The sequence below is a fragment of the Macaca thibetana genome, chromosome 12 (genome assembly GCF_024542745.1).
Source record: "Macaca thibetana thibetana isolate TM-01 chromosome 12, ASM2454274v1, whole genome shotgun sequence".
NCBI classification, from domain to species: Eukaryota; Metazoa; Chordata; class Mammalia; order Primates; family Cercopithecidae; genus Macaca; species Macaca thibetana.
The window spans coordinates 12,741,920-12,766,544 of NC_065589.1; the positions used below are offsets into that span (position 1 = coordinate 12,741,920).

General features: G+C 39.6%; 2 protein-coding genes across 29 annotated transcripts in view; one reads left to right on the forward strand and one right to left on the reverse strand.

The window, feature by feature from the left end:
- FBXO36 (F-box protein 36) overlaps nucleotides 1-24,625 on the reverse strand; it is a 451,851-nt gene that overhangs the window by 119,125 nt on the left and 308,101 nt on the right. The window lies entirely within an intron of this gene.
- The window catches only part of TRIP12 (thyroid hormone receptor interactor 12), a 153,700-nt gene that overhangs the window by 32,276 nt on the left and 96,799 nt on the right, over nucleotides 1-24,625 (forward strand). For all 28 annotated transcript variants that reach the window (XM_050751071.1, XM_050751051.1, XM_050751053.1 and 25 more), the window contains exon 2: nucleotides 11,668-11,814. In XM_050751071.1, the coding sequence (XP_050607028.1) occupies nucleotides 11,717-11,814 (98 nt within the window). In that variant the 5' untranslated portion in view covers nucleotides 11,668-11,716. The remainder of the gene's footprint in view (nucleotides 1-11,667; nucleotides 11,815-24,625) is intronic.

Consider the following 24,625-nt stretch of genomic DNA (forward strand, 5'->3'; position numbering starts at 1 on the left):
TAGAGATGGGGTCTCCCTATATTGCCCACACTGGTCTTGAACTCCTGGGCTCAAGCCACCCTCTTGTGCCTTGGCCTCCAAAGTGCTGGGATTACAGGCATGAGACACTGCACCCAGCCTCTTATTCTGATTTTAGGAATGGTTTGATTTTCCCATACCCCCATTCTGATAGGGTCCAGGAATCTGTATTACAAAAATTTGCATTTGGGAAATACACCTCTGAATTTTTTCTTGGCTCCTGGTTTGTACATATTCTGGCTCAGTGTAGAGGCAGTGTTGGCATCTACTTATTTTTGGTAAAAATGCTAAATGTAGAAATGTGGGGCATTAGTCTGTAGAGTGTGGCATTTAACATTTTTTTTTTCACTTTTGAAAAATATTCGAGACATTCTAAATGAATTTAGGTATAATTGCTCTGAAATGCATGATCTTAGACAAAAATTTGACACTATTATGCTCCAGGTGTTAAAGTTACAGTCTGTATTTTCTCCCTGACTTTGAGTTAATTTTAATGCTTCCTTTCCCCCTACTTTAACTATAATCTTAATAATTTTTGTTTCTGACAGATACCCAGGGTTGTAGCTCTATTGATGACAGGCTACATACTTGTTTGGAAAATATTGTAACACAAATCCATGATTATCACAATGTTGAAATATTTTTTATTGCAAGTCAGGCATAGACTTCCTAATCTGAACTATGTTAAAGAGTTAACCTCTCTAGGCTGGGTGTGGTGGCTCACACCTGTAATCCCAGCACTTTCGGAGGCCAAGGCAGGCGGATCATGAGGTCAGGGGTTTGAGACCAGCCTGGCCAATATGGTGAAACCCCATCTCTACTAAAAATACAAAAATTAGCCGGGTGTGGTGGCGTGTGCCTATAGTCCCAGTTACTGAGGAGGCTGAGGCAGGAGAGTATCTTGAACTCGGGAAGTGGAGGTTGCAGTGAGCCTAGACTGCACCATTGCACTCCAGCCTTGGTGACAGAACAAGACTCCATCTCAAAGAAAAGAAAAAAAAAAAAGAGTTAACCTCTGTGATGTCATTATTATGATGGAGTTCAAAACAGTGGCAAATATATTTAAAGAGAATATTTTTGAAAATATTGCCTTATTTTGTGTGTCTGTGTGCTGTAAAGGTCACTTACCAAATATAAAATTGTTTTTGTCCATGGGGAGCACCTTGCTGTAATCTACTGGGTACCTTGTATTGTACTGTGAATAACTTTGGTTCTTAGCCAGGAGGTTTCTGTCTGTCCCTTAAGGGAGAGAAGCATTTACAAATCATTCTCTCTCTGCTCCCTCAGCAGCTCCTGGTTTTCATAATCACCTGATGAGTCTCTAGTAAATGGTATTATTAGATCTTTATAAGGAAGAACTTTTAAAGTACCCCATTGAAGAAAAACTGAAATAAACATTAGGTTGGAGTCTTAAAAAATTTGGAACTGAATCTGATTTTAGAGACTATCTATGCTGATCCCTTAAGAGGAAGTAACTAAAAAGGCTGTCGATAAGCTGACCTGCTATCCCCATTCACTGATTGTAGCCAGCAGGATTGTAGACCTGTTAAAACTGGATCTGTGAGCCATTTTTGGCATGTGGACTAAAAGTTGCTGTCTATGTGCTTTTGAGACCTGAAGAATATCCTCTATTACATAAATGCAGTTAGTATTCTAAAGGATTATACAAGCCATCTGAGCTAAGACAGGATTTATATTAGGGAATGAGTGGCTCTGTATTTTAGAAATAGTTGGGCAATAGCTATTCAGGATAAATTGATCATCTTACAGTGTTCTACAAAATAGACTTCTGGTGCATTTTGGACCTCCTTGTGAAGGGTTACCTCCTTCTCTGCTTTTCTCATACCTGTCAATCACAGATGCAACAAGTTAGGCACGTACTTCCTTACTTGGAGTTGTCATCTTCTCACGCCTCAGATTGATGTGCTCTTCTGATCCAAAGCTTATGCTCTTAATTTTTTTCCCCTGGGGATCCTGTTAGTAGACTGTCCTTTATTCCCAACCCTTTCTTTCAGTAATTCTTTTCTTTACCTAAATACATATGCTCAAGATTTATTTTTTTAAAAATGACAAACAGGGAAATTACATATATGCATGCAAACACAGCCTTTGTCTCTCTGCCTTCGCTTCCCTCCTGGCTGTTGTCTCCTCTCTTTATAAAGTCTAGCACTTCCAGAAGAGAGTCGGTATTTATTATCTTACCCTAGACCTCTCCTTCCCCACCATTTCCAGAAACAGCTGTCACCATTTTCTTTTCTTTTCTTTTCTTTTTTTTTTTTTGGAGGCAGAGTCTTGCTCTGGCCCCCAGGCTGGAGAGCAGTGGTGCAATCTTGGCTCACTGCAACCTCCGCCTCCTGGGCTCAAGCAGTCCTCCCACCTCAGCCTCTTGAGCAGCTGGGACTACAGGCGTGCTACCACGCCCTCGCTAATTTTTGTATTTTGTGTAGAGATGGGGTTTTGCAATGTTGCCCAGGCTGCTTTCCTCATTTTCTAAATCTGATGGACATTGTTGAGTTTTTTGAACTCTGCCTATCTGTCTTCCTCTTGGTGTCTGCCAACACCACTGTCCTGATTTATTTTCCCAATACTTGTGGTAAGTTCTTGATTTTCCTTGACTGGATCCTTTTTTTTATGTTTTCCTTAGATTTTAGCCTTTCCCAATATTTCATCCTAGGCGTGTTCCTCTCTTTATGCTGTTTTTCATAGAGAAAATAGAATCTTATTGATTACCTTGGTTTCTCCTACCTCCTGCATGCCAATATAATTTCTCCCATCTGCATATCCAGTTGCCTACGTAATTCTCAATCTTTACTTCCATTTGCTTATTGAAACTCTTTACCTAGACACCTACATGATGAGTCAGATTTTATATTAACACTAAATGTAGTTTTTCTGCTCGTGTGTATCATTTGATAATGCTGCTACAATTATTTTGTATAGTTTTCTAAAGTTAAAAGCATGACTTTTAGAACTACAGAATGTAAATAGCAAAGATACTATTTGACTAGTTAATGAGGAGAGGAAGCTGTTGTGGTAAAGCTGTTTTAAAGAGCATTTGGGGAACTGGGTATTTATAGGTAATTTAATAAAGATTTTAGAGTGAGATTACTGATAACCTGCAGGCAACAAACTGCAATCTTTGGGGTTGTCTTTTCTTCTGTACCTAAACGGTATTTCTCCAGACTTAAATCTACAGGTTAACATATACCTTTAGTATCTGAACCCCAGATTAATAATAAATATAATAGCAAAATTAAAATATGATGCTCTTGTAGAAAATTAATTCCTAGGTAAGCCTCTGACGTAGCATTTCCTAGGACATTGAAAGGATGTGCAGTCACCTTCTTTATATGTTTTAGATAACTTTTCTTAACCTTGTCACCAGTGTAAGAAATTTGAGTCATTTTAGCATTTGTATTTGTCTGAAGTCTGAGAACCACAGTCTTAGACTGTTCTTTCTCACCGTGTAGCTTCTGTCATCAAAATGTTTCTTGACCCCATCTTCATTTTGTCTTCTTCCATTGTTAATCAGATCCTCATCTATCCTTAGGTCTATTTGGTAGCTTTCTACTTGATCTGCCTCCTTATTGGTAGGCCTTAAATGCAAACTTTTTTGCTTCTGGCCCTTCATGATAGAGTTTAGGCTTATTTTCAGGCTCAGGGAACCACTCCACATCCCTCCATTGTGATTTTTTCTCTCATTCCTCCGTGTCTTTCCTCACTGCTCTAGCATTTCAAGGAACATCAGCAGAAGTGACCGGTCATCCTCAACCTGTGAAGGCGAAGTTAGCCACCGTTTTCTTCTTTGTTTAGAGTAGTACATTTGAGCTTTCTTCTCAAATCAATTTAGCATATTTAATGATAATTATTCACTTAGTGATTGGCCAGCTAAGCTGATTTACCAGATGGCAAAGGATCAGAATTTTCTTCCTATCCCCCATAATCCTTTAAGCTTGGGATGTCATGGCTTTCTAGTATTTTGATTTTTTTAAGGTAAATATGTAATTATTTTTCGTTGTTTGTTCAGTCAAACTTGTATTTGAGTGCTGGCCCTGTCCCCTGTTAGGTTTGTAGCCTTAGGGTTATTTTAACTTACTGTGTGCCATGGTTTCTTTTTAAGAAGATTATTTTCACTACCAGTTTTGTAAAGTTGGTGTGAAAATTAAATGATTTAAAGCACATTGTCTGGTACATGCTAAGCACAGAATACACATAAGCCATAATCGTTCTTTCTTTACTATTCAACTTAAATCTTGTATTTTTTCCATTAAATATTGTTTTCTAGTGTTATGAAAATACTAGTTTGGCCGGGCACAGTGGCTCATGCCTGTAATCCCAGCACTTTTGAGAGGCCAAGAAGGGTGGGTCACTTTGAGGGTCAGGAGTTTGAGACCAGCCTGGCCAATATGGTGAAACCCTATCTCTACTAAAAATACAAAAATTAACCGGGCATAGCGGTGCACGACTGTAGTCCCAGCTACCCGGGAGGCTGAGGTGAGGCAGGAGAATCGCTTGAACCTGGGAGGCGGAGGTTGCAGTGAGCCGAGGTCGCACCATTGCACTCCTGCCTGGGAGTGCAATATTTTTACATGTTGTATAATATTCCATTATCACATTCAAATGGTTTTGATGCCCGTAAATTGCATTCAGTGCCTAACAGACCCTAACATAGCCCTTTCTCTTGCACTCAGTGGCCCTTACTCTCCTAATTTCTCTATTTCTGATTAGAGAACTTTTCTGATTAACTGGAAAAAAGGCAGTAAATTTGTTTCCCTTAATTCAAACGTGAACTAATAAACTGCCTTGTGCTGTTCTATGTCAGATACAGCTATTTCAGGTTTGACATATGGCTACTTAAGAGTTTGACATTTGCCGGGCGCAGTGGCTCACGCCTGTAATCCCAGCACTTTGGGAGGCCGAGGCAGGTGGATCACTTGAGGTCGGGAGTTCAAGACCAGCCTGACCAACATGGAGAAACCCCGTCTCTACTAAAAATACAAAATTAGCTGGGGTGGTGGCGCATGCCTGTAATCCCAGCTACTCGGGAGGCTGAGGTGAGGCAGGAGAATCGCTTGAACCCGGGAGGCGGAGGTTGCAGTGAGCCGAGATTGCACCATTGCACTCCAGCCTGGGCAATAAGAGTGAAACTCTGTCTCAAAAAAAAAAAAAAAAGAGTTTGACATTTGACTCGTGAGTATACCATACAAAACTGCTGCTTTTGTATTACCTCCTTCCTAAATAAAAGTAAAATAATAAACTGTCCCAGTGGGTTTGTAGGAAGTTTTTATCCCCTGCAATTCCTTTCTGGCACATGATGGACCTGATGATTTTCCCCGTTTTTCTTTTAGGATTGTACTTAATAAGCACTCATTAAATGGCAGCTATCATGTTCAGGTAAGGTTCTGAGAGCCTTACATGCAGTCCTCTAATACTTAAATCCTAAAGTATAATATTGTCTCTAATTAAATGGAGAAACAAACTGAGACGAAGGCGAGTACTTACAGGTCTTACTAAGTGGCAGAGGCAGAATGTGAGCCTAGGTGGGAGATGGAGAGCAGTAAGCTCCTTGTGAGGAGGAATTGTCTTACTTGTCTCTATTTCTCAGCACCACTCAATCTCAGCACTTCTCAGTGCTTTTGGGGGAAGCTTAAAGGTTGTTCATTCCCACTTTAAAGATAGGCTTCTTTGAAGTCCTTGCTGTTTTTAGGTAGGCAAGAATGACTTCTGTTATACACAAGGGTGATTTCTATTTTGTTTTATCGTAGTGGTTTAATGTATACTGCCCCTTACCACACTTGGTTCTGGGACCTAGTCATTTCTTTCTTTATGTGGTGTGTGTAATTCAGAACTGTAGCTCCAGATGTCAGTTCTTGCTTGTAGTCTGCAGGTCTGGATGCCATTACTTGTTTCATGCAGGGTACTAATTTTGTAACATTTCAGTTTCTTTATTTGTAAAATAGGACTAACAGGCAGTGGTTTATATGACTCCTTGTCACATTTATATTTTACAAAATGAGTAAAGTACCTTGCAAATTGTGTTTATTACTGTAATTTACCTCCAAGTTAATGATCTGAAGCCAAACCAAGCCTTTTTGGAGGACGAAATCTAAATAAGTGCATAAGAAATTAGGGGGTACATACTGGACAAATGAGATTTACTTCTAAAAGCTTACTGTGCAGACATTGCTTTGCTTAAAGATAGGGATACATTCTGAGAAATTTATTGTTAGGCAGTTTTGTCATTATGTGAAGATTATAGAATGTACTTAGACAAACCTAGATAGTATAGCCAACTACACACCTAGGCTGTATGGTATAGCCCGTTGCTCATACACTGCAAACCTGCTCTAGACATAGCAACGTGTTTGTTGCATACATATTTGTAACATACTTGTTCCTCTACCAAATACTGTAGGTAGTTGTAACAAAATGGTAAATATTTGTGTGTCTAAACATATCCAAACACAGAAAAATCACAGTAAAAATATGGTATAATCTTATGACACCACCGTTATATATCTGGTCGGTTGTTGAACAGAATGTCAGTAGTGCAATGTGTGGCTGTTTTTTTTGTTTTTTTGTTTTTTGTTTTTTTGAGATGGGGTCTCCCCATGTTACCCAGACTGGAGTGCAGTAGTGTAATCACGGCCTACCACAGCTTCATCCTCCCAGGCTTAAGTCATCTTCCACCTCAGCCTTCTGAGTTGCTGGGACCACAGGTGTGCACTGTCCTGCATGGCTAATTTTTAAGCTTTTTATAGAGACAAGGTCTGTATACCTGTATTGCCTGGGCTGGCCTCAAACTTCTGGGGTCAAGTGATTCTTCTGCCTTAGCCTCCCGGTAGTAGAGACTACAGGCATCCACAACTGTGCCTGGCTTTATTTTTTTGCAGTTGATTTCTTTCGGTGTTCTAAAAGTTCTGTACCAGAGGAAGGATTGGATTTTTAAAAAATGGTTTGGGTTTTTTTTAAAACCTTTATTTGTGTGTGTATGATATTAATAATTTAGCAGAAAAATTAATTTCCAGCCAGGTGCAATGACCCACACCTGTAAGCCCAGCACTTTGGGAGGCTGAGGCGGGCAGATCACTTGAGGTCATGAGTTCAAGACCAGCCTGGCCAATGTGGTGAAACCCCATCTCTACTAATAATACAAAAATTAGCCTGGTATAGTGGCAGGCGCCTGTAATCCCAGCTACTCTGGAGGCCAAGGCAGGAGAATCACTTTTGCCCAGGAGGCAGAGGTTGCAGTGAGCCAAGATCATGCCACTGCACTCCAGCCAGGGCAACAGAGTGAGACTCTGTCTCAAAAAAAAAAAAAAAAAAAAAAAAGGAAAAATTCCGAAATGTTTTTAGTTTAAGTTTTCCTTGAAGGAATATTCTTGATATATATTTTAAGAATGAATTTTTAAATGTAAATATAAAACAACAACATACTTTTTTTTTTTTTTTTTTGAAATGGACTCTCACTATTAGCCAGGCTGGAATGCAGGGGTGCGATCTTGGCTCACTGCAACCTCCGCCTCCTGGGTTCAAGCAATTCTCCTGCCTCAGCCTCCCAAGTAGCTGGGATTATAGGCGCGCACTACCATGCCTGGCTAATTTTTGTATTTTTAGTAGAGATGGGGTTTCACCATGTCGGCCAGGCTGGTCTCGAACTCATGACCTCATGTGAGCCACCGCACCCAGCCGGATGTTTTTTGTTTTTTGGGTTTTTTTTCTATGTGGTATTTGCATGTAGAGTTAAATACTTTTTCACATAAAATTCAAAAGTCATTTAACTTAAACAGTGAATAAGTTGGTTGTACACTCAGCTGTGATCAAAGTTGTCATGAATTTGTTTTCAACTTTGAAGACATCCATTAGCCTTTTTGTTTTTCCTGTTAAAGTCATACATGTTCTCTATTTTATTTCAGTGCCTTAGGACTGAATGTCAAAGGTTTTATGTGAAAAATCTTGATTAGTTTTACAGAAATGAAGATATGGCCATGGTTAGAAAAGAGTAGTATATTTCAGGATTAGATAGGGATATTAAATTGGGTTTATAATTCCAGTTTCACACTAGGAGTTAACCTGTGAAGATGGATTCTTTGAGTTCATATTCACTACCAGCTATGAAAACATAACTTTTAGCAGTATAATAGTGTAATTCCCACTTGTGTTTTAAAAAGTAATAGCATATGGTAGGCATAAGTGATTGGTCAAGTCAGTACAGAATAATCTATAAGGAAAACATTCTGGAATTCATTGCATAGAGAAAACTTTTGGCCTCTGGGTTCTTAGCTGAAGCCAAAGAGGCTTTAAACTTTTTTTGAAGTTGAGGTGGTGATACCTCTGACGGGTATAGAACTGCTCAGTACCAGGATTCAGAAGACTGGTTCTTCAACAGATTACTTGGAACTTTCTTCATTTGGATTTGTCTGTAAGGTGTAAGGGGTTGAACTTGATCATCTCTGAGGGTCCCTTTCAGCTCTCTGGTTTTATTGATACCTGGCAGAGGGAGAGATCCTGTATCCATCATATGTTAATCTTTTATTTACTTTTAGGAAATTAAAGTTCCAACATTTAACAGAGCCTGGCCTCTTTTTAGAAAGATGAATTTATGCTTTAACAGCAGGTAGTAATTTGATAAACAGCTTTGTTCTTACTTGCTCTTCTTCCTCTTAAATCTCAAGAATTATCGGCAGATAGGCTGTTGTTGGGGAGCATTGTTAAGGTTACCTAGGTGACTCTGGGGCAAAACAACTAGTGTGACTTAGTTTCATTTGAATGACTTAACACTCCATGACATACAGTAGGTGTTTAATAGCAGAAGATGGGCAGGTGCCAACTACTAACCTTGTTTATGATACTATTGTTTGCTCTTTAAAGTGAGACCAACAGTATCATCCTATTCTCTTGTATCTGTCCTTGCTGTTTGGGTCTAGGTGAAATGGTATTGAGATGATTGAAGTAGAGAAATTTCTAAGATGAATTTTGAAAAAGACTGGCCTTTTATTCTTTAATGTGCTGAAATTCTCGGTGTGTTGCAGTATACCCAAGAAAGCTCTTTTAAACTATGTCTCCAACTTTTGTGCCCAGTGAATGAGGATATCAGGTTGGGGGACAGGCATTCATATTTTGACAAAGCTTCCCAGGTGATTGAGATGTTTACCCTTAATTGAAAACATTTCACTTTTGAAAATGTTGTGCCAAAAATTAAGACTCATATTGACAGTGATTTTTATGGTGAAGCCTCTCCCGATATATTAGATTTTACTACAGATATTTTTATTCTTTTGAGTAAATGTTTATAGTAATAATCATGCTTAACATGTACTGAGCACTTGCTATATGATTGGCACTGTATTGAGTAGTTTACATGGGTTTTTATTTGATCTTCACAATTACTGTGTGAGTTCTTTATCCTCATTTGATTGATTGAAGCACAGGGAAGTATGTATGCAGACACTCGTATATGCAAGATTATATACAACTTGTTAGTGTTAGAGTCAAGAATTGAACTTGGGCAGAGACAGTTTGGCACAAGAGCTCTGTGCTTAAAGCTGTTAATGCTAGAGCAGCCTGCTATTTCCTTATAAATTTATAAACAGTCTCAATGACAACAAAAATGATTTCTTTTTTTTTTTTTTTTTTTGAGACGGAGTCTCGCTCTGTCGCCCAGGCTGGAGTGCAGTGGCGCGATCTCGGCTCACTGCAAGCTCCGCCTCCCGGGTTCACGCCATTCTCCTGCCTCAGCCTCCCGAGTAGCTGGGACTACAGGCGCCCACAACCGCGCCCGGCTAATTTTTTGTATTTTTAGTAGAGACGGGGTTTCACCGTGGTCTCGATCTCCTGACTTTGTGATCCGCCCGCCTCGGCCTCCCAAAGTGCTGGGATTACAGGCGTGAGCCACCGCGCCCGGCCGATTTCTTTCATTCTAAACTCCGGATCCCCCAGTCCTTTCTCAAAGGCAGTCATTATTAACAAAGTATGTTTCATGTATCTTTCCATGAATTTTTAACATGTGGGCAGTATACAGAAATTTATATACAAGTCTTTGTATACATACACACAAATGAGAGTTTCATATCTTTCCATATCAGTACGTGTAAGTTTAATCTTTTCTTCTCTCTCTGCCTGCCTCTCTTCTAATGTTTAATTGTATTTTTTTTTCTTTCTGAAACTGACTATCCTTAAATTAGTAATTTGAACTTTCTAATTAAAGTTTATTACATTAATTTGGACATATGTGATATGTCTTTTTCTACTGAATTGTATCAACGATGTAACCCAAAAGAAAACCTGCATTCTTACTACAGTACAAGGAATCTCTAAAACAAAATCCAGTACAGTAATAGATTTAATTATGATTAATTTGCATTCTCTTTGGCACCAGTTTCTATAATGTCATATGTTCATTCTCTTTCCCAGTAAATAGAAGTAACGAAAGAACTCCACTTCAAATTTGACTGCAGGCTTACAAAACATAGTGAAAGATTTTATTTGCACATGTTGTAATTCTATGATTGTAATGTTGGCTTGTTTTATCAGTTAAACTAATTTTCTGAGTGTCAGTATTTTATCTGTACAGTAATTTCTTATAGAAAGTTCAATTTGGTTAAGAACTGTTTTGAGTTAAATTGTTAAACTTATAAAAATACTTTCACAATTTCTTGTTGCTGACAGCTCTGTTGAGGTAGGTAACGTACTGGTTTTAAAGAAGAGTAAATTAAATGTAGAGATTATTTTATCCAAGGTCATGGCAAGCAGAGCTGCTGTTGAAAATCCAAAATATCTGGGACCATTGCTCAGTTTCCTCTATTGAGCTCATTAAGATAGTACAGTTTTACAATTTTGTTTTGTTTTGTTTTGTTTTGAGATGAAGTCTCACTCTGTCACCCAGGCTGGAATCCAGTGGCATGATCTGGGCTCACTGCAACCCCTGCCTCCCAGGTTCAAGCGATTCTGCTGCCTCAGCCTCCCGAGTTGCTGGGTTTACAAGTGTGCGCCACCACACCTGGCTAATTTTTGTATTTTTAGTACAGACGGGGTTTTATCATATTGGCCAGGCTGGTGTCGAACTACTGACCTCAGGTGATCCACCCACCTCAGCCTCCCAAAATGCTGGGATTACAGGTTGGAGCCCACTCCACCCGGCCACAGTTTTGTTTGTATTTATTTTTTCATTTGTTATTCACAACAATACTGTGAAGAAGATATGACATGTTAATTCTGTGTCTGAGGAATCCTAGGCTTAGAGGCTGTGATTTGTACAAAGGCAAACTTCTTTAACACCTGTTCTGTCACAGGACTTGAGCCATCATCTTTTGACTTTAGGTGTAGTGCCTGTTTCTGCACAGTACTAGAATGTGGAAACGAAGACATTTCTACCTGTGCTGTGTATTCTTTGAATTGAGAATTATCTGGCTATTCCGTGAAATCTAAGTTAATTTTATATGCTGAGTCCTGGACCACATGCCTTGAATATGTTATACCCTGACATTTTGTAACACATTCATCAGTCAGAGTTCACAGTTCAATGAGACATTGCAGCATGGGTGAAGGCTGTAAAATCAGATAGTTCGCAGAAAATTCCCACGTCACTGTAAGTTCTTGCCCATACTGTATTTTGTACATCTGATAAATTTTGTTTATTTTTTCTTTTAGTGAATGGTAGTGTCTAGAAAGGGTATGTCCCTTCAAGAGAGAGGTGCCAATGTCCAACCGGCCTAATAACAATCCAGGGGGGTCACTGCGACGTTCACAGAGGAACACTGCCGGGGCCCAACCACAAGACGACTCAATAGGAGGAAGGTATGTATTTCGTGGTAATTTGAAATGGAATTGGGAATACAAGAAAAAATATTTTTAAGCCTCGTTGTGAGGTCCAAAACTTAAATGGTTCATTGCATATGGGTAATTTTTCCTGATTTGTGAGCCGAGTACTTAAAAGCAAACTGGAATCCAAAGCAGTTCCTAAATTTTTCCCCAGATGTGCTAGACTCAAAGAGGTAGTTCATAGCCACTGACATGTTCAGACACCAAATTTAACATATGGTGTGTCATGTTTTGTTTGCCCTTTCTCTTCACTTCCTTAAACGTATATTACAACACATCTTTCACCATTCGTGGTCCTTTTCCTTATGTGTTGACTTAATGATACTTTATTGAAAAGAAGCCTCACTTGTTTTAAGAACTTGAGTTTTGATACTCAGCTTTTGAGCTTTTGTCCTTATCATGCCTTTTGGCAACATAGATATTAACAGGGTAGTGAGGCACTCTGACTTTGTTAGTGAACAAGTTGTCTTATGTTTTTAGTGGTCTGGTGTTTCTTTTTAGTTGGAGTAACGTAAGAAGTAGTGTGAAGAATCAGATCAGATGCATTTTCTTGAATGTAATACTCCATCTGATTTAGCCAAGGTCTGTTATTCCATGTAAAAAATACTCAGAACTCCTCTTGCAAGGCCTAGTTCTCTAATTTTGGGACTAACATTGATTATGTTTAGCTTAATTGATTATGTTTAGCTAAAAAAATTTAATGGTTAAATTTTTTTGTTTTGAGAGTCTCATCACTCTGTTACCCAGGCTGGAGTGCAGTGGCAGTATTTCAGCTCACCGTGACCTCTGCTTCTGAGGCTTAAAAATCCCCCCACTTCAGCCTCCCAAGTAGCTGGGACTACAGGTGTGCACCACTGCACCTGGCTAATGTTTTTTGAGACATAGAGACGAGATTTCACCATGTTGGTCAGACTGGTCTCAAACTCCTGACCTCAAGTGATTCACCCGCCTCGGCCTCCCAAAGTGCTGGAATTATAGGCATGAGTCACTGCGCTCAGCCTCTAAATTCTAATAGGATTATCTCCTACAGCCATTTGAGGCCATAGCCGTGAATACATATTATCTAGTAAATTATTTAAAAATTTTTTAATGTCAAGTGTAAAGAATAAATCAAAGCACATCATGCTGATGTCAGACTATTTAAGTGGATAAGCATAGGGACTTTGGACTAGGGCAGCTTTCTTTGTGTGTGATTTCGTTTTTTCTTTTCTTTTTATTTTTGAGACAGAGTTTCTGTAGCCCAGGCTGGAGTGCAGTGGCATGATCTTGGCTCACTGCAACTTCCGCCTCCCGGGTTCAAGCGAATTCTCCTGCCTCAGCCTCCCAAGTAGCTGGGATTTCAGGCACGCACCATCACACCCTGATAATTTCTGTATTTTTAGTAGAGATGGTGTTTCACCATGTTGGTCAGGCTGATCTCGAACTCCTGACCTCAAGTGATCCGCCAGCCTTGGCCTCTCAGAGTGCTGCAATTATAGGTATGAGCCACCACGCCCAGCCTTTGTGTGTGATTTCTGCCTCTGCTGTTAAATAGCTATGTGTCTTCTGTTAAGAGTTTCAGGAAACCTCAGTGTCTTAGTCCACAGAGTGGGGATAGCTGTTTGATAGGATTATTGGTAAACTTCAGTATTTTAGCATGTTAAGCTCTTACCACTTATACTTAGTATATAGAGCTCTGTTCTGAAAATTTTTGCTCTTTTACATTCAGGTTATTCTTTGGAGCAGCCACACTTAGCTTTATGTGGCTTATTTTATTTTATTTTATTTTATTTATTTTTTTTGAGATGGTGTTTCGCTCTTGTTGCCCAGGCTGGAGTGCAGTGACGCAATCTCAGCTCACCACAACCTCCGCCTCCCAGGTTCAAGCAATTCTCCTGCCTCAGCCTCCCGAGTAGCTGGTATTACAGGCATGCACCACCCACACCCGGCTACTTTTGTATTTTTAGTAGAGACGGGGTTTCTCAGTGTTGAGGCTGGTCTCAAACTCCAGACCTCAGGTGATCTGCCTGCCTCGGCCTCCCAAAGTGCTGGGATTACAGGCGTGAGCCACTGCACCCGGCCTATGTGGCTGATTTAAAAATATTATTCCTCCTGTAATAAAGCGTTACATGTTCATTTTAGATTATTTTGAATATATAGAAAACTAAAAAGAAAACATAATTACACACTTACAAGGTGTGCTGTTGACATTGGATACTATTGACATTTCTTCTGTCTTTTAAAGACTGCATGTAGATGTACATATATGTATGTATGTGCGTATAAGTAACTTGTACCTTTTGAACAACTGAGGTTTTATGCACGTTAATTCTCAGGTTGCATTGGGACTCTTGCATGTGAACTGACAATCATTTTGGGCTATCAACAGCGCATTGCTTCTAAAATCCACAGTGTTTCAGCATGGTCATTTTTTCTGTATATCAGTGTTACAAATTTATTTTTTGAGACGGAGTTACTCAGGCTGGAGTGCAGTGCTGTGATCTCGGCTCACTACAACCTCTGCCCTCCGGGTTCAAGTGATTCTCCTGCCTCAGCCTCCCCATAGTAGCTGGGATTACAGGCGCCTGCCACTGCGACTGGCTAATTTTTGTAGTTTTAGTAGAGACAAGGTTTCACCATCTTAGCCAGGCTAGTCTTGAACTCCTGATCCAATCGGCTTGGACTCCCAAAGTGCAGGTGTGAGCCACCGCACCCGGCCTGAGAAATTTTAAAAATTGTATTATGTTTTTATTTTATTTTTAGGGACAGAGTCTCACTCCATTGTCCTGGCTCTAGTGCAGTGATGCAGACATAGCTCGCTGCATCGCAAGTAGTTGAGACTACAGGCGCCTGCCAGTATGCCCAGCTGTGTATTTAGGTTGGTGCAAAAGTAATTGCGGTTTTTGCAATTTTTTTTTTTTTTAAATGGCAAAAATCACAATTACTTTTGCACCAACATAGTATGTATTTTGAAAAATGAGTAAGACTGAGCATGGTGGCTCATGACTGTAATCTCAGTACTTGAGGAGGCTGAGGTGGGAAGATCACTTGTGGCCAGGAGTTCGAGACCAGCCTGGGCAACATAGCAATACACATCATGTGTCGTCAAAAGACACATGTAGAAATGTTCTGTTTCTACAAAAAAATAAATTAGCTGGACACACTGGAACACACTGATATTTCTACCTACATAGGAGGCTGATGTGGGAAGATTGCTTGAGCCTAGGAGTTCAGGGTTTCGGTGAACTATGACTGGGCAGGCCACTGCATTCCAGCCTGGGCGACAGCAATATCCTGTCTCAAAAAATAAATAAATAATAAAGTAGTGGGACATAAATGGAAGTGGTTAATACTAGCGATTAAGATGTGTTGGTTTAAGTAGCTCAAAGTTGTAACAGAGATGGAACTCGATTAGATTTGTAGAATGACAAATCTTGTTGTAGTTCATGTAGTTTAAGCCGGTCAATAATATGCTCAATTGTGAAGGGTGTGATCAGGCATAGAAATTTAGAGCTTTAGCCAAAACATCTGATTAGTTTTAAGAATGCAAATGAGATGAGAAGATGCTGGCTCTTTTAAATATCACTTTGCCTGCTTAGCTTCATTCTTTTGCTCATAACAAAATCTCAAGACTGGGAGGAACTTTGAAGGCCTTCTTTTCAACCCCCAGATTGATATTTTTTGTTGTTGAGATGGAGTTCAAAATCTTAAGACTGGGAGGAACTTTGAAGGCCTTCTTTTCAACCCCCAGATTGATATTTTTTGTTGTTGAGACGGAGTTTTGCTCTTGTCACACAGGCTGGAGTGCAGTGGCGTGATCTCGGCGCACTGCAGCCTCTGCCCCGCGGGTTCTAGCGTTTCTCCTGCCTCAGCCTCCTGAATGGCTGGGATTATAGGCATGGGCCACCACACCTGGCTAATTTTTGTATTTTTAGGAAAGATGAGGTTTCACCATGTTGGCCAGGCTGGTCTTGAACTCCTGACCAGGAGTTCAAGTCAGTGAATCTTTTCATTATGCCATACTGTTTCACTGCAGACCACTGGATCCCTATGATGAGGGACTTAGAAGAGGGTATAAACTTTAGTTTAGAATTTAAGTAGCAGTTTTCCCTCCCAGGATTTGTGCTAGGATTCATTTTTGACCCACTGTTTTCTTCTAAACCTCTGCATTAAGCTGTCTTCTTTGTGTAACCTCCTTCCAGTGACCTCTTGTGCCTTTCTTCCAAATCAAGATAGCTTCTTTTTAAAAATTATTTAAATTCATTCTTAAATGAAAGTAGAGTCTGAGGATATATTTCATCTCTCCTAATTTTACCTCTGCTCTCCTTTTCACCCATCCTTCATCACTATCCACAGTCGAACTAGACATCTTATTCTTCTTCTATTGTTTTTCTTTCCCCCTTTCCTCTCTAATTTTTTTTTATTGTAGCTGACCTGTTCCTCTCTTTCCTGTTCTCTTTTTCTTCTATAGGAAATCACTCCCTTCCACTGCTTCTCTGTTGGGTTGCTCTCAGGGATACTACCTAGCCTTTTCCAATTGTGGTACAGGTATTTGTAGGCTACCACCTCCCTCTTGGCAGTGCAGTAGCGTTTTTATTATACTATGTGCTTTTTCTTGTTTTTCTCAAGTGGCAGTGGTAGGATTGAATTTAATTTTATAGCAACTTTAAGATCGCTTTAGTGGTAGTTGTGTTCAATGTTGATTTTATTATATAAACAGTGCATATTGAGAATACAAATTGGGATGCTTCAGGAAAATTAAAGAAAATAATTTTAATCCTACCACTCAGAGATAACCATGGTTAATATTTCTGTTCTATGTTCTTAGAGTCTTTTCTATATGTGTAGCTTCTTTTTGTTTTTTCAAAATTCCACATTCAGAGATCAATATATGTATACTTGCAACATACAAATAATAGGGATGATGTTATCACTAGATGTATTTTCTGGAATTCTGTAACATTCTTCCATGAGGTAATTTAAAGTGGCTCCATGATTTTCTTTAATATAAAAGCCCATGATTTAAATTTGGGCCTCTAGGTTTTTTCCTCAGATTTTTGCTGTAAAAAATATTGCTTATGCCTATCATACTTGAATGTGAGCTGGTTTTATCAAGTCAAATTCATGAAACGGGTTTACAGAATCTAAGGGTATGAATATTTTGAAGACTCTTAACAGGTTGCTAAATCTGTTAAATCTTTCAGAAATCTTGGGCCAATTTAATACTTCTACTAATACTTCTTGAGAGTGCTCATTTTGCCAAATCCTAGTCAATAGAGCATACCCTTTTTAAAAAGAAAAGTTTGTGGGGAAAAAGAATTCCTTGGTTTAAAGTTAGCATTTCTTTGTTTACTATAGAGTGGAAAAATTTGCTCCGTGGCCATTTGCATTTATTTTCTGAGCTGTTTGTCAGTGCCTTTTGTATACTTTTGGAGATACTTACTGTTTTGTCAGGGCCCTTTATGTGGAAGGTATTGATTAACTAACATGGACAAATTTTTTTTCTGTTTTTTTTTTATGGTTTATTTTAATTTCTACAACATTTTAAAATTTAATAATTAAGTCTACCAATTTGGTTTTTCTTCCTTTGCCTTCTCCATGCTAAGAATAAATTTTTCCTCTGTTATGGGTCCATTTTTACATTTGACTAGAATCTGTCTGAAATTTTTGAATGATGAAAGGAAATGCATACAGTTGCCTACTTCTCACCCCATCAAAAAATTTGCCTACAGAGTTTTAATAATTATGTATTACTCAGCAAAAACTCAGTTGTGAGACATAGGATATAGCCTTCTATTTATTATTTTTCTTTACATTTTTAGAGCAGAGATTTTTTTAACCCCCCACTGATTATATAGAAAGAAATAGAGTTGTGTTTTCACTTAAAAAAAACTATTTAAAAGGTTTGGGATATGGAAAAGTACAAAAAGAAAATAAGAACCATTCAGAGAAAAGTCTGTGTTAACGTTTTATTTTTTATCTGTACACTTTGGCATGTAGCTGATCATACTGTGTGTACATTTTGGTATCCTGCTCTTTTCTTTCAATACCCTAACATTAACATTGCCCATGTCATTATGATCTTTTGGTAATCATTTACAGATGGTGGCCAGATAATCCACAGAATGAACATATAGTATTTTCCATGGCTACTTTTTTCAGTTTTTGGATAGGTAGGTAGGTGTAGGGGAAAAGTTTTTTGCTTATGCTCCAAATGTTCACATTTCAGATACCTCTTCAGGAAAGGGTGCCTGAAGTCAAGTTACTTGGTGCACGGGAGTTTTTTGTGAATAACTTTGTTGTGCATTAATTTTTTACTTCCTGTTTACATTATCACCATCAGGGGAAAGAATGCTTTTTCTCGTTCTAGTCACATTATCTGCATTTTGTATTTTTCTGCTAATTTGATAAAGAAGAAAACCCTTATTCTTATTTTATTGCTGTTTCTCTAGTAATGAGGTCACATTGAAAAAGTAGGTTTAAAGAATGAGTCTGGCTGAGAATAATTTTTGATGTAGTCTCCTGTTCTATTATTTTTTTCTTTGTTTTTGTTATTAATCTCCCTTTGTACCACTGTACAGGAGAACTGACTTTTTAATTGGTTTAGCTAATCCTTACCAGTTTATTATGTGAAAACCACAGTCCTAGTCCTTAAAGGTTGACTTGGAGAAGTATAAGTCAGTCTCAAAGAAGCTTTAAAACAGTTGGCAAGACAGGAATTACCCATTAGAAGATAAATGACATGTACTGGTAAGAAAAGAAGACTTGAGTCCTGTAAGTCCTGTAAGTTTATAGGAATACTTAAGAGTTTGTAGAAGGTGCAGAGTTTAACAGACTCTTAAAAGATAGGAAGATTTTTGAGTAAGAGGACATTTTTGACAGCTTTTTATTTGTATTTTGGTTCGTTTCTTTCTTTTTAAGGATAGAATCATTTTATATACTGTAATGTGACTTGCTATCTTCATTAACTGTATCATATGCATTTTTTTCTTTATTTTTTTTTTGGAGACAGAGTCTTGCTGCGTCGCCCAGGCTGGAGTGCAGTGGTGGGATCTCAGCTCACTGCAACCTCTGCCTCCCGAGTTTAAGCAGTTCTCCTGCTTCAGCCTTCTGAGCAGCTGGGACTATAGGTGCCCACCACCACACCTGGCTAATTTTTTTATTTTTAGTAGAGACAGGGTTTCACTGTGTTGGCCAGGCTGGTCTCACATTCCTGGGCTCAAGTGATCTGCCCCTCTCAGCCTCCCAAAGTGCTGGGATTACAGGCATGAGCCCCCACACCCAGACTCTTCTTTTTTTAAAATAGAGATAGGGGTTTCGCTGTGTTGCCCAGACTGGTCTTAAGCTCCTGGCCTGAAACAGTCCTCCCGCCTTAGCCTGCCAAAGTGCTGGGATTACAGGCATGAGCTACTGCACCTGGCCTTAATGTAGGCTTTTTTTTTTTTTTTTTAACACTATCTGTCATTAATACTATATTATCAGTTTTAATGTCTGCATAATTTTCTGTTATGTGGATATATCAATTGTGTGTATATATAATCACTTCTCTTTCATCATTTGGTTTCAGGTTTTTGCCATAGCAAATGATGCCACACCTGAACATTCTCATTATCATTGTGAACTTGTACTGGTACTTCTCTAAGCTAGGTTATTGCAAGTGGAATTGCTGGGTTGAGTATGTTTTCAAATATTTACTCTTGTAGAAAATTGTCTTCTATAAGACTGCTTTCATTTGCATATAATTATAAGTTGATTGTACTAGGATTGTTGATTTTCCTTACTAATATTTAGTTTTTATATTTTCCAATTTCAAATGGTATTAGGCTTCAGCATTGCTGTAAAGGAGTACCTGAGACTGGGTAATTTATAAAGAAAAGAGGTTTAATTGGCTTATGGTTCTGCAGGCTGTACAGAAAGTGTGGTGCTGGCATCTGCTTCTGGTGAGGGCCTCAGGGAGCTTAAAATCATGGCAGAAAGCAAAGCCAGCATATCACATGGCAAGAGTGGGAGCAAGGGGTGGGGAGGGGGCAGGCGCACACTTTTAAACAACCAGATCTCAAGTGAACTCAGAGCAAGAATTCGTTCACCACCAAGGGGACTGGCATTAAGCCATTCATGAGGGATCCATCCACCCCAGTGATTCAAACACCTCCCACCAGGCTCTATCTCCAGCGTTTCAACATGAGATTTGGATGGGACAAACATCTAAACCATATTACTAATGTCTTTTGGGAAGAAGCCATACTATGTTTGGATTAGGATCTCTTTTTTCTTTTTTCTTTTCTTTGACAGTGTATTGCTCTGTTACCCAGGCTGAAGTGCAGTGGTGTGACTTGACTCACTGCAACCTCCATCTCTTGGGCTTAGGTGATCCTCCTGCCTCATCCTCCTCTTGCCTCAGCCTCCCAAGTAGCTGGGACTACAGGTGTGCACCACCATGCCTGCCTAATTTTGTATTTTTAGTAGAGACAGGGTTCCACCACATTGGCCAGGCTGAGCTCAAGTGATCCTCCCCGTCAGCCTCCCGTAGTGCTAGGATTACAGGTGTGAACCACCGCGCCTAGCTGGATTGGGATATTTTCTAGGGAAATAATGAAGCCACACTCAAGAATGACTCAGGACAAGCTGTCAGTGTACCAATCAACTTAACTTTCCTTTTTCTGATTTTTGAAAGAAGTATACGGCAAGAAAAAAAAAAATACAATGCCAAACTTAATTCATATCTACTGGTTTCAGAGACTAAAACTTGATAGTTTCTCTATTCTTAACTACTTAAAATACCTTGCAATTTCTTTCTTTAGTAATTTTGATCATGCCATTTTCCTTTTAAAATGCCTGCCTTCTGCATTTTAGACCTTACCTTACTGAAATTCTGCCAGTCTTTCAAGATCCATTCAATAGTTTCCACATTGATGTAGTTTGTACTCTTTTCCAGTCTTAGAAATCCTATACAGATCCCAAAGCATTGTAACACTTTGGGGATCCCCAGGAACTACAGACTCAGTATCTGTCTGGCTGCTTCCTCTCTGTTCATCTGTCCTTATTATGTCACTGCTTCTTCCTACCATGTCATGTCCATCCAGGCAGATCTCACCATCTCTTTATACACCATGTTTATTTCTTTCCCTGTGCCTTAAAGCTTAACTTTTAGGCCTCTCATCTTCTTAAGCTAGATCAAGCCCTCTTTCATTTTGAATTATTAAAAAGATTATACCATTTTCATGGAGGTGGCAATAAATAATGTTCTTCATGGTTTTTGTTCTGCACGGCACCTCTCCTTAAAACAGTAGTCTTGTGGAATGGCTTCCCATGCATTTATGGGTAGTTACTCTGTTCTAATATAGTTTTACTCTGATCCTGTTAGCTATTCCTTAACCTTTGGTGAAAGCTAGGGGAATCGACAGTACTCCCTCTTTTCGAGCACAGTGATAAACCTGGTGTGGTCACATGATCAAGATGAGAAAAGTTGGAAGATTTAGCTTTTTTTCTTTCTGGTGACAAAGATGGGAAGATATGCATCTGAAGTTGCCAACTGCTGTGTACATGCCTTATGGAGGAAGATGGACAGGCGGAAAAGAGCAAAGAGTATGTGTGTACTAACGTTTTGGCAAGTTTAAATTCCTTAGTAGTTCTTTAAAGTTGTGTTGACTCTTAGCCTTTTCTAGGATTGCTTATTCCACTGTTGTTCTGATTCTGGAGATAATGCATGTGTTATTTTAATAATGCCTCTTTTGGCATTTTAGAGTTCTGCCTTAACACAACATCAGTGTCAGATGGTATTCATTCATTTGTAGAACACCACGTTAGTAAGCACCATGCTCTATAGTAGTTATAGAAAGGAGGGTAGGGTAGGGTTTTTCTTTTCCTCCCAGGGAAAGAACCCAGAAAGCAACCCAGCTCGGTAGAGGAAATGGGGATACAGGTTGTTATTAGAGTCAGATGAGAAACATTTCTAGAAATGACCTCATTGATCTGGGCTCTGAGGCTGAAGCAACAGTTGCAAAGCAGGTGTGGTATATGTCAACTATATTTGTCTTTGACATGTGGACTTATTAATTCCTTTCACAGTCTGGGTTTTATTTTGAATTTTTGTGTGTCATGTTAATTTGCTGGTAAGTGGTAGGTGTTCAACAATTACTAGTATGGGTTAGAAAAGGATATTTGTTTCCTTGGAATTTCTGGGCATAGAAATGTGACTTTCTCTTTTCCTAAAATGATGAAAACATGATTGGAGTAAGGAAGGGTTGAAATAGAGCATAGTTAAAATGGGCTATGTAGCAAGGTGGGCTAGATGATACTACAGGAAAAAAACATCTCCTAGATATTAGTAGTTATAATCTAGCCACTAAAAAAGTTGTCTGTCCGGGTCAGCGGTAAGCTCTGCTCCCATGTCTGCACATTCAGATACTCAGATACCTTGATGTGTTGTCAAGTAGGAGAATATGGTGAACTGTACTCTTGACTCTCCAGAACTTCCCCCAGCAGTGATTCACTTCTATTCACATTCCCTTGGCTGAAGTAAGTCACATGACTGTACGTGCTTCCAAGTGGTTGGACAAGTACCATCCTACCTTGGCATCTAAAAAAAGGAAAAATAGAATATTCTTGAGATGTGGCTATCATAGGATGTTTATACATTATTTTGCATTCTTATTTGCATCTCTATGATAGTTTGTTTCCCTAAAGCCTACTTAGTGAACCTTGGTCACTGGTCCCGTGTGTTTTCTTCATTCTTCTATTTAACCAGTGTGAGTGCCTTCCTTTTATATTCTTTAATTCTTTTTTCTTTCCTGTCTCTTTTTTATCCTCTCATTTGTTCAGTCAGAAGCCAGTTCAAACTGATGCTTGTTTGGGAAGAGGAGAGTGTTATGGGGAGGCATAATGTGATGCAGAAATAATTTAATGCCTCTTATGACTGAATTTGAGCCCCTTGTTAAAAGTATTTATACTAGAATTGGTTGGGCGTGGTGTCTCATGCCAGTAATCTCAGTACTTTGGGAGGCTGAAGCAGGCAGATCGTTTGAGCCCAGGAGTTCAAGACCAGCCTGGGCAAAATGGCAAAACCCTGTCTCTACTAAAAATAGGCCGGGCGTGGTGGCTCAAGCCTGTAATCCTAGCACTTTGGGAGGCCGAGACAGGCGGATCACGAGGTCAGAAGATCAAGACCATCCTGGCTAACAAGGTGAAACCCCATCTCTACTAAAAAATACAAAAAACTAGCCGGGCGAGGTGGCGAGCGCCTGTAGTCCCAGCTACTCGGGAGGCTGAGGCAGGAGAATGGCGTAAGCCCGGGAGGCGGAGCTTGCAGTGAGCTGAGATCCAGCCACTGCACTCCAGCCTGGGCGACTGAGCAAGACTCTGTCTCAAAAAAAAAAAAAAAAAAAAAAAGAAAGAAATAAAAATACAATAAATTAGCCGGGTGTGGTAGTAAGTGTCTGTAGTCCCAGCTACTTGGGAGGGTGAGGTGCGAGGATCACCTGAGCTCAGGAAGTCGAGGCTGCTGTGAGCCAAGATTACACCACTGCAGTCCAGCCTGGACTAGAGACCCTGTCTCAATAAATAAATGAATGAGTGAATGAGTGAATGAAAGAAAATATTTATGGTAGAATTGGCTGGGTAATTTGTAACTTGCTCTTTTCAGTGATAGTAAATCTTACTGCTCTAATTAGGCAGCCTGGAGTTTTAGCTGTGGAGACATGTGGGCCTGCTGCATTGGTAATGCTGAAACTAGCCTGTCCCATCAGGCCTTGGGGTCAGGAGACAAGATAATACGGTGCTGTGTTCAACATTGGCATGGTTGCCTTGTTCTAAGGAGAAGCAGAGGCTACTTTTGTGTAGTTGGAAGTTAGAAACATTTGATTCTTAATTGTACCCGTGTTAAATTTTTTGGGGGGGCCGGGCGCAGTGGCTCAAGCCTGGAATCCCAGCACTTTGGGAGGCCGAGACGGGCGGATCATGAGGTCAGGAGATCGAGACCATCCTGGCTAACCCGGTGAAACCCCATCTCTACTAAAAAATACAAAAAAACTAGCTGGGCGAGGTGGTGGGCGCCTGTAGTCCCAACTACTCGGGAGGCTGAGGCCGGAGAATGGCGTGAACCCAGGAGGCGGAGCTTGCAGTGAGCTGAGATCTGGCCACTGCACTCCAGCCTGGGCGACAGAGCGAGACTCCGTCTCAAAAAAAAAAAAAAATTTTGGGGTGCCTACAAAGTAATAGTTTATATGTTTTCTATTAGAAATTTCCTTTGCACTATGCCTTATTTTAATCAAGTTTGGGATTGAGTCAAAGTCACATCATAAGCATACTGGAAACCTATAAGAAATTGTCAGCTGCCATAAATTGTCTCATATCCTTCAATGCGGATTTGCTTTCATTCTTCTGATATTCCAAACCACTTTTAAAAAGCTTTCCCAGTCTTGGAATGCCTTCTTAAAAGGGTTCAGTGTCACTTAAAAATACACATACAAGTGATTCTTATACTAACTGCAAGCTTTTCTATCACATTTGGAAGGCTGTTTTCTTGTAATACAGAGAGCAAAAGAAAGCAGAGGCTCCTTTTTAGAAGATTAATAGTGGTGCTTTCCTCCATTTTTCTCATACTATCTCCAAAGTCTTCAGACATTTATTTTGGCCGGGCACAGTGGCTCATACCTGTAATCCCAGCACTTTGGGAAGCTGAGGCAGGAGGATCACTTGAGGTCAGGAGTTCGAGACCAGCCTGGCCAACATGGTGAAATCCCATCTTTACTAAAAATATAAAAATTAGCCGGGCATGGTGGCAGGCACCTGTAGTCTTAGCTGCTCAGGC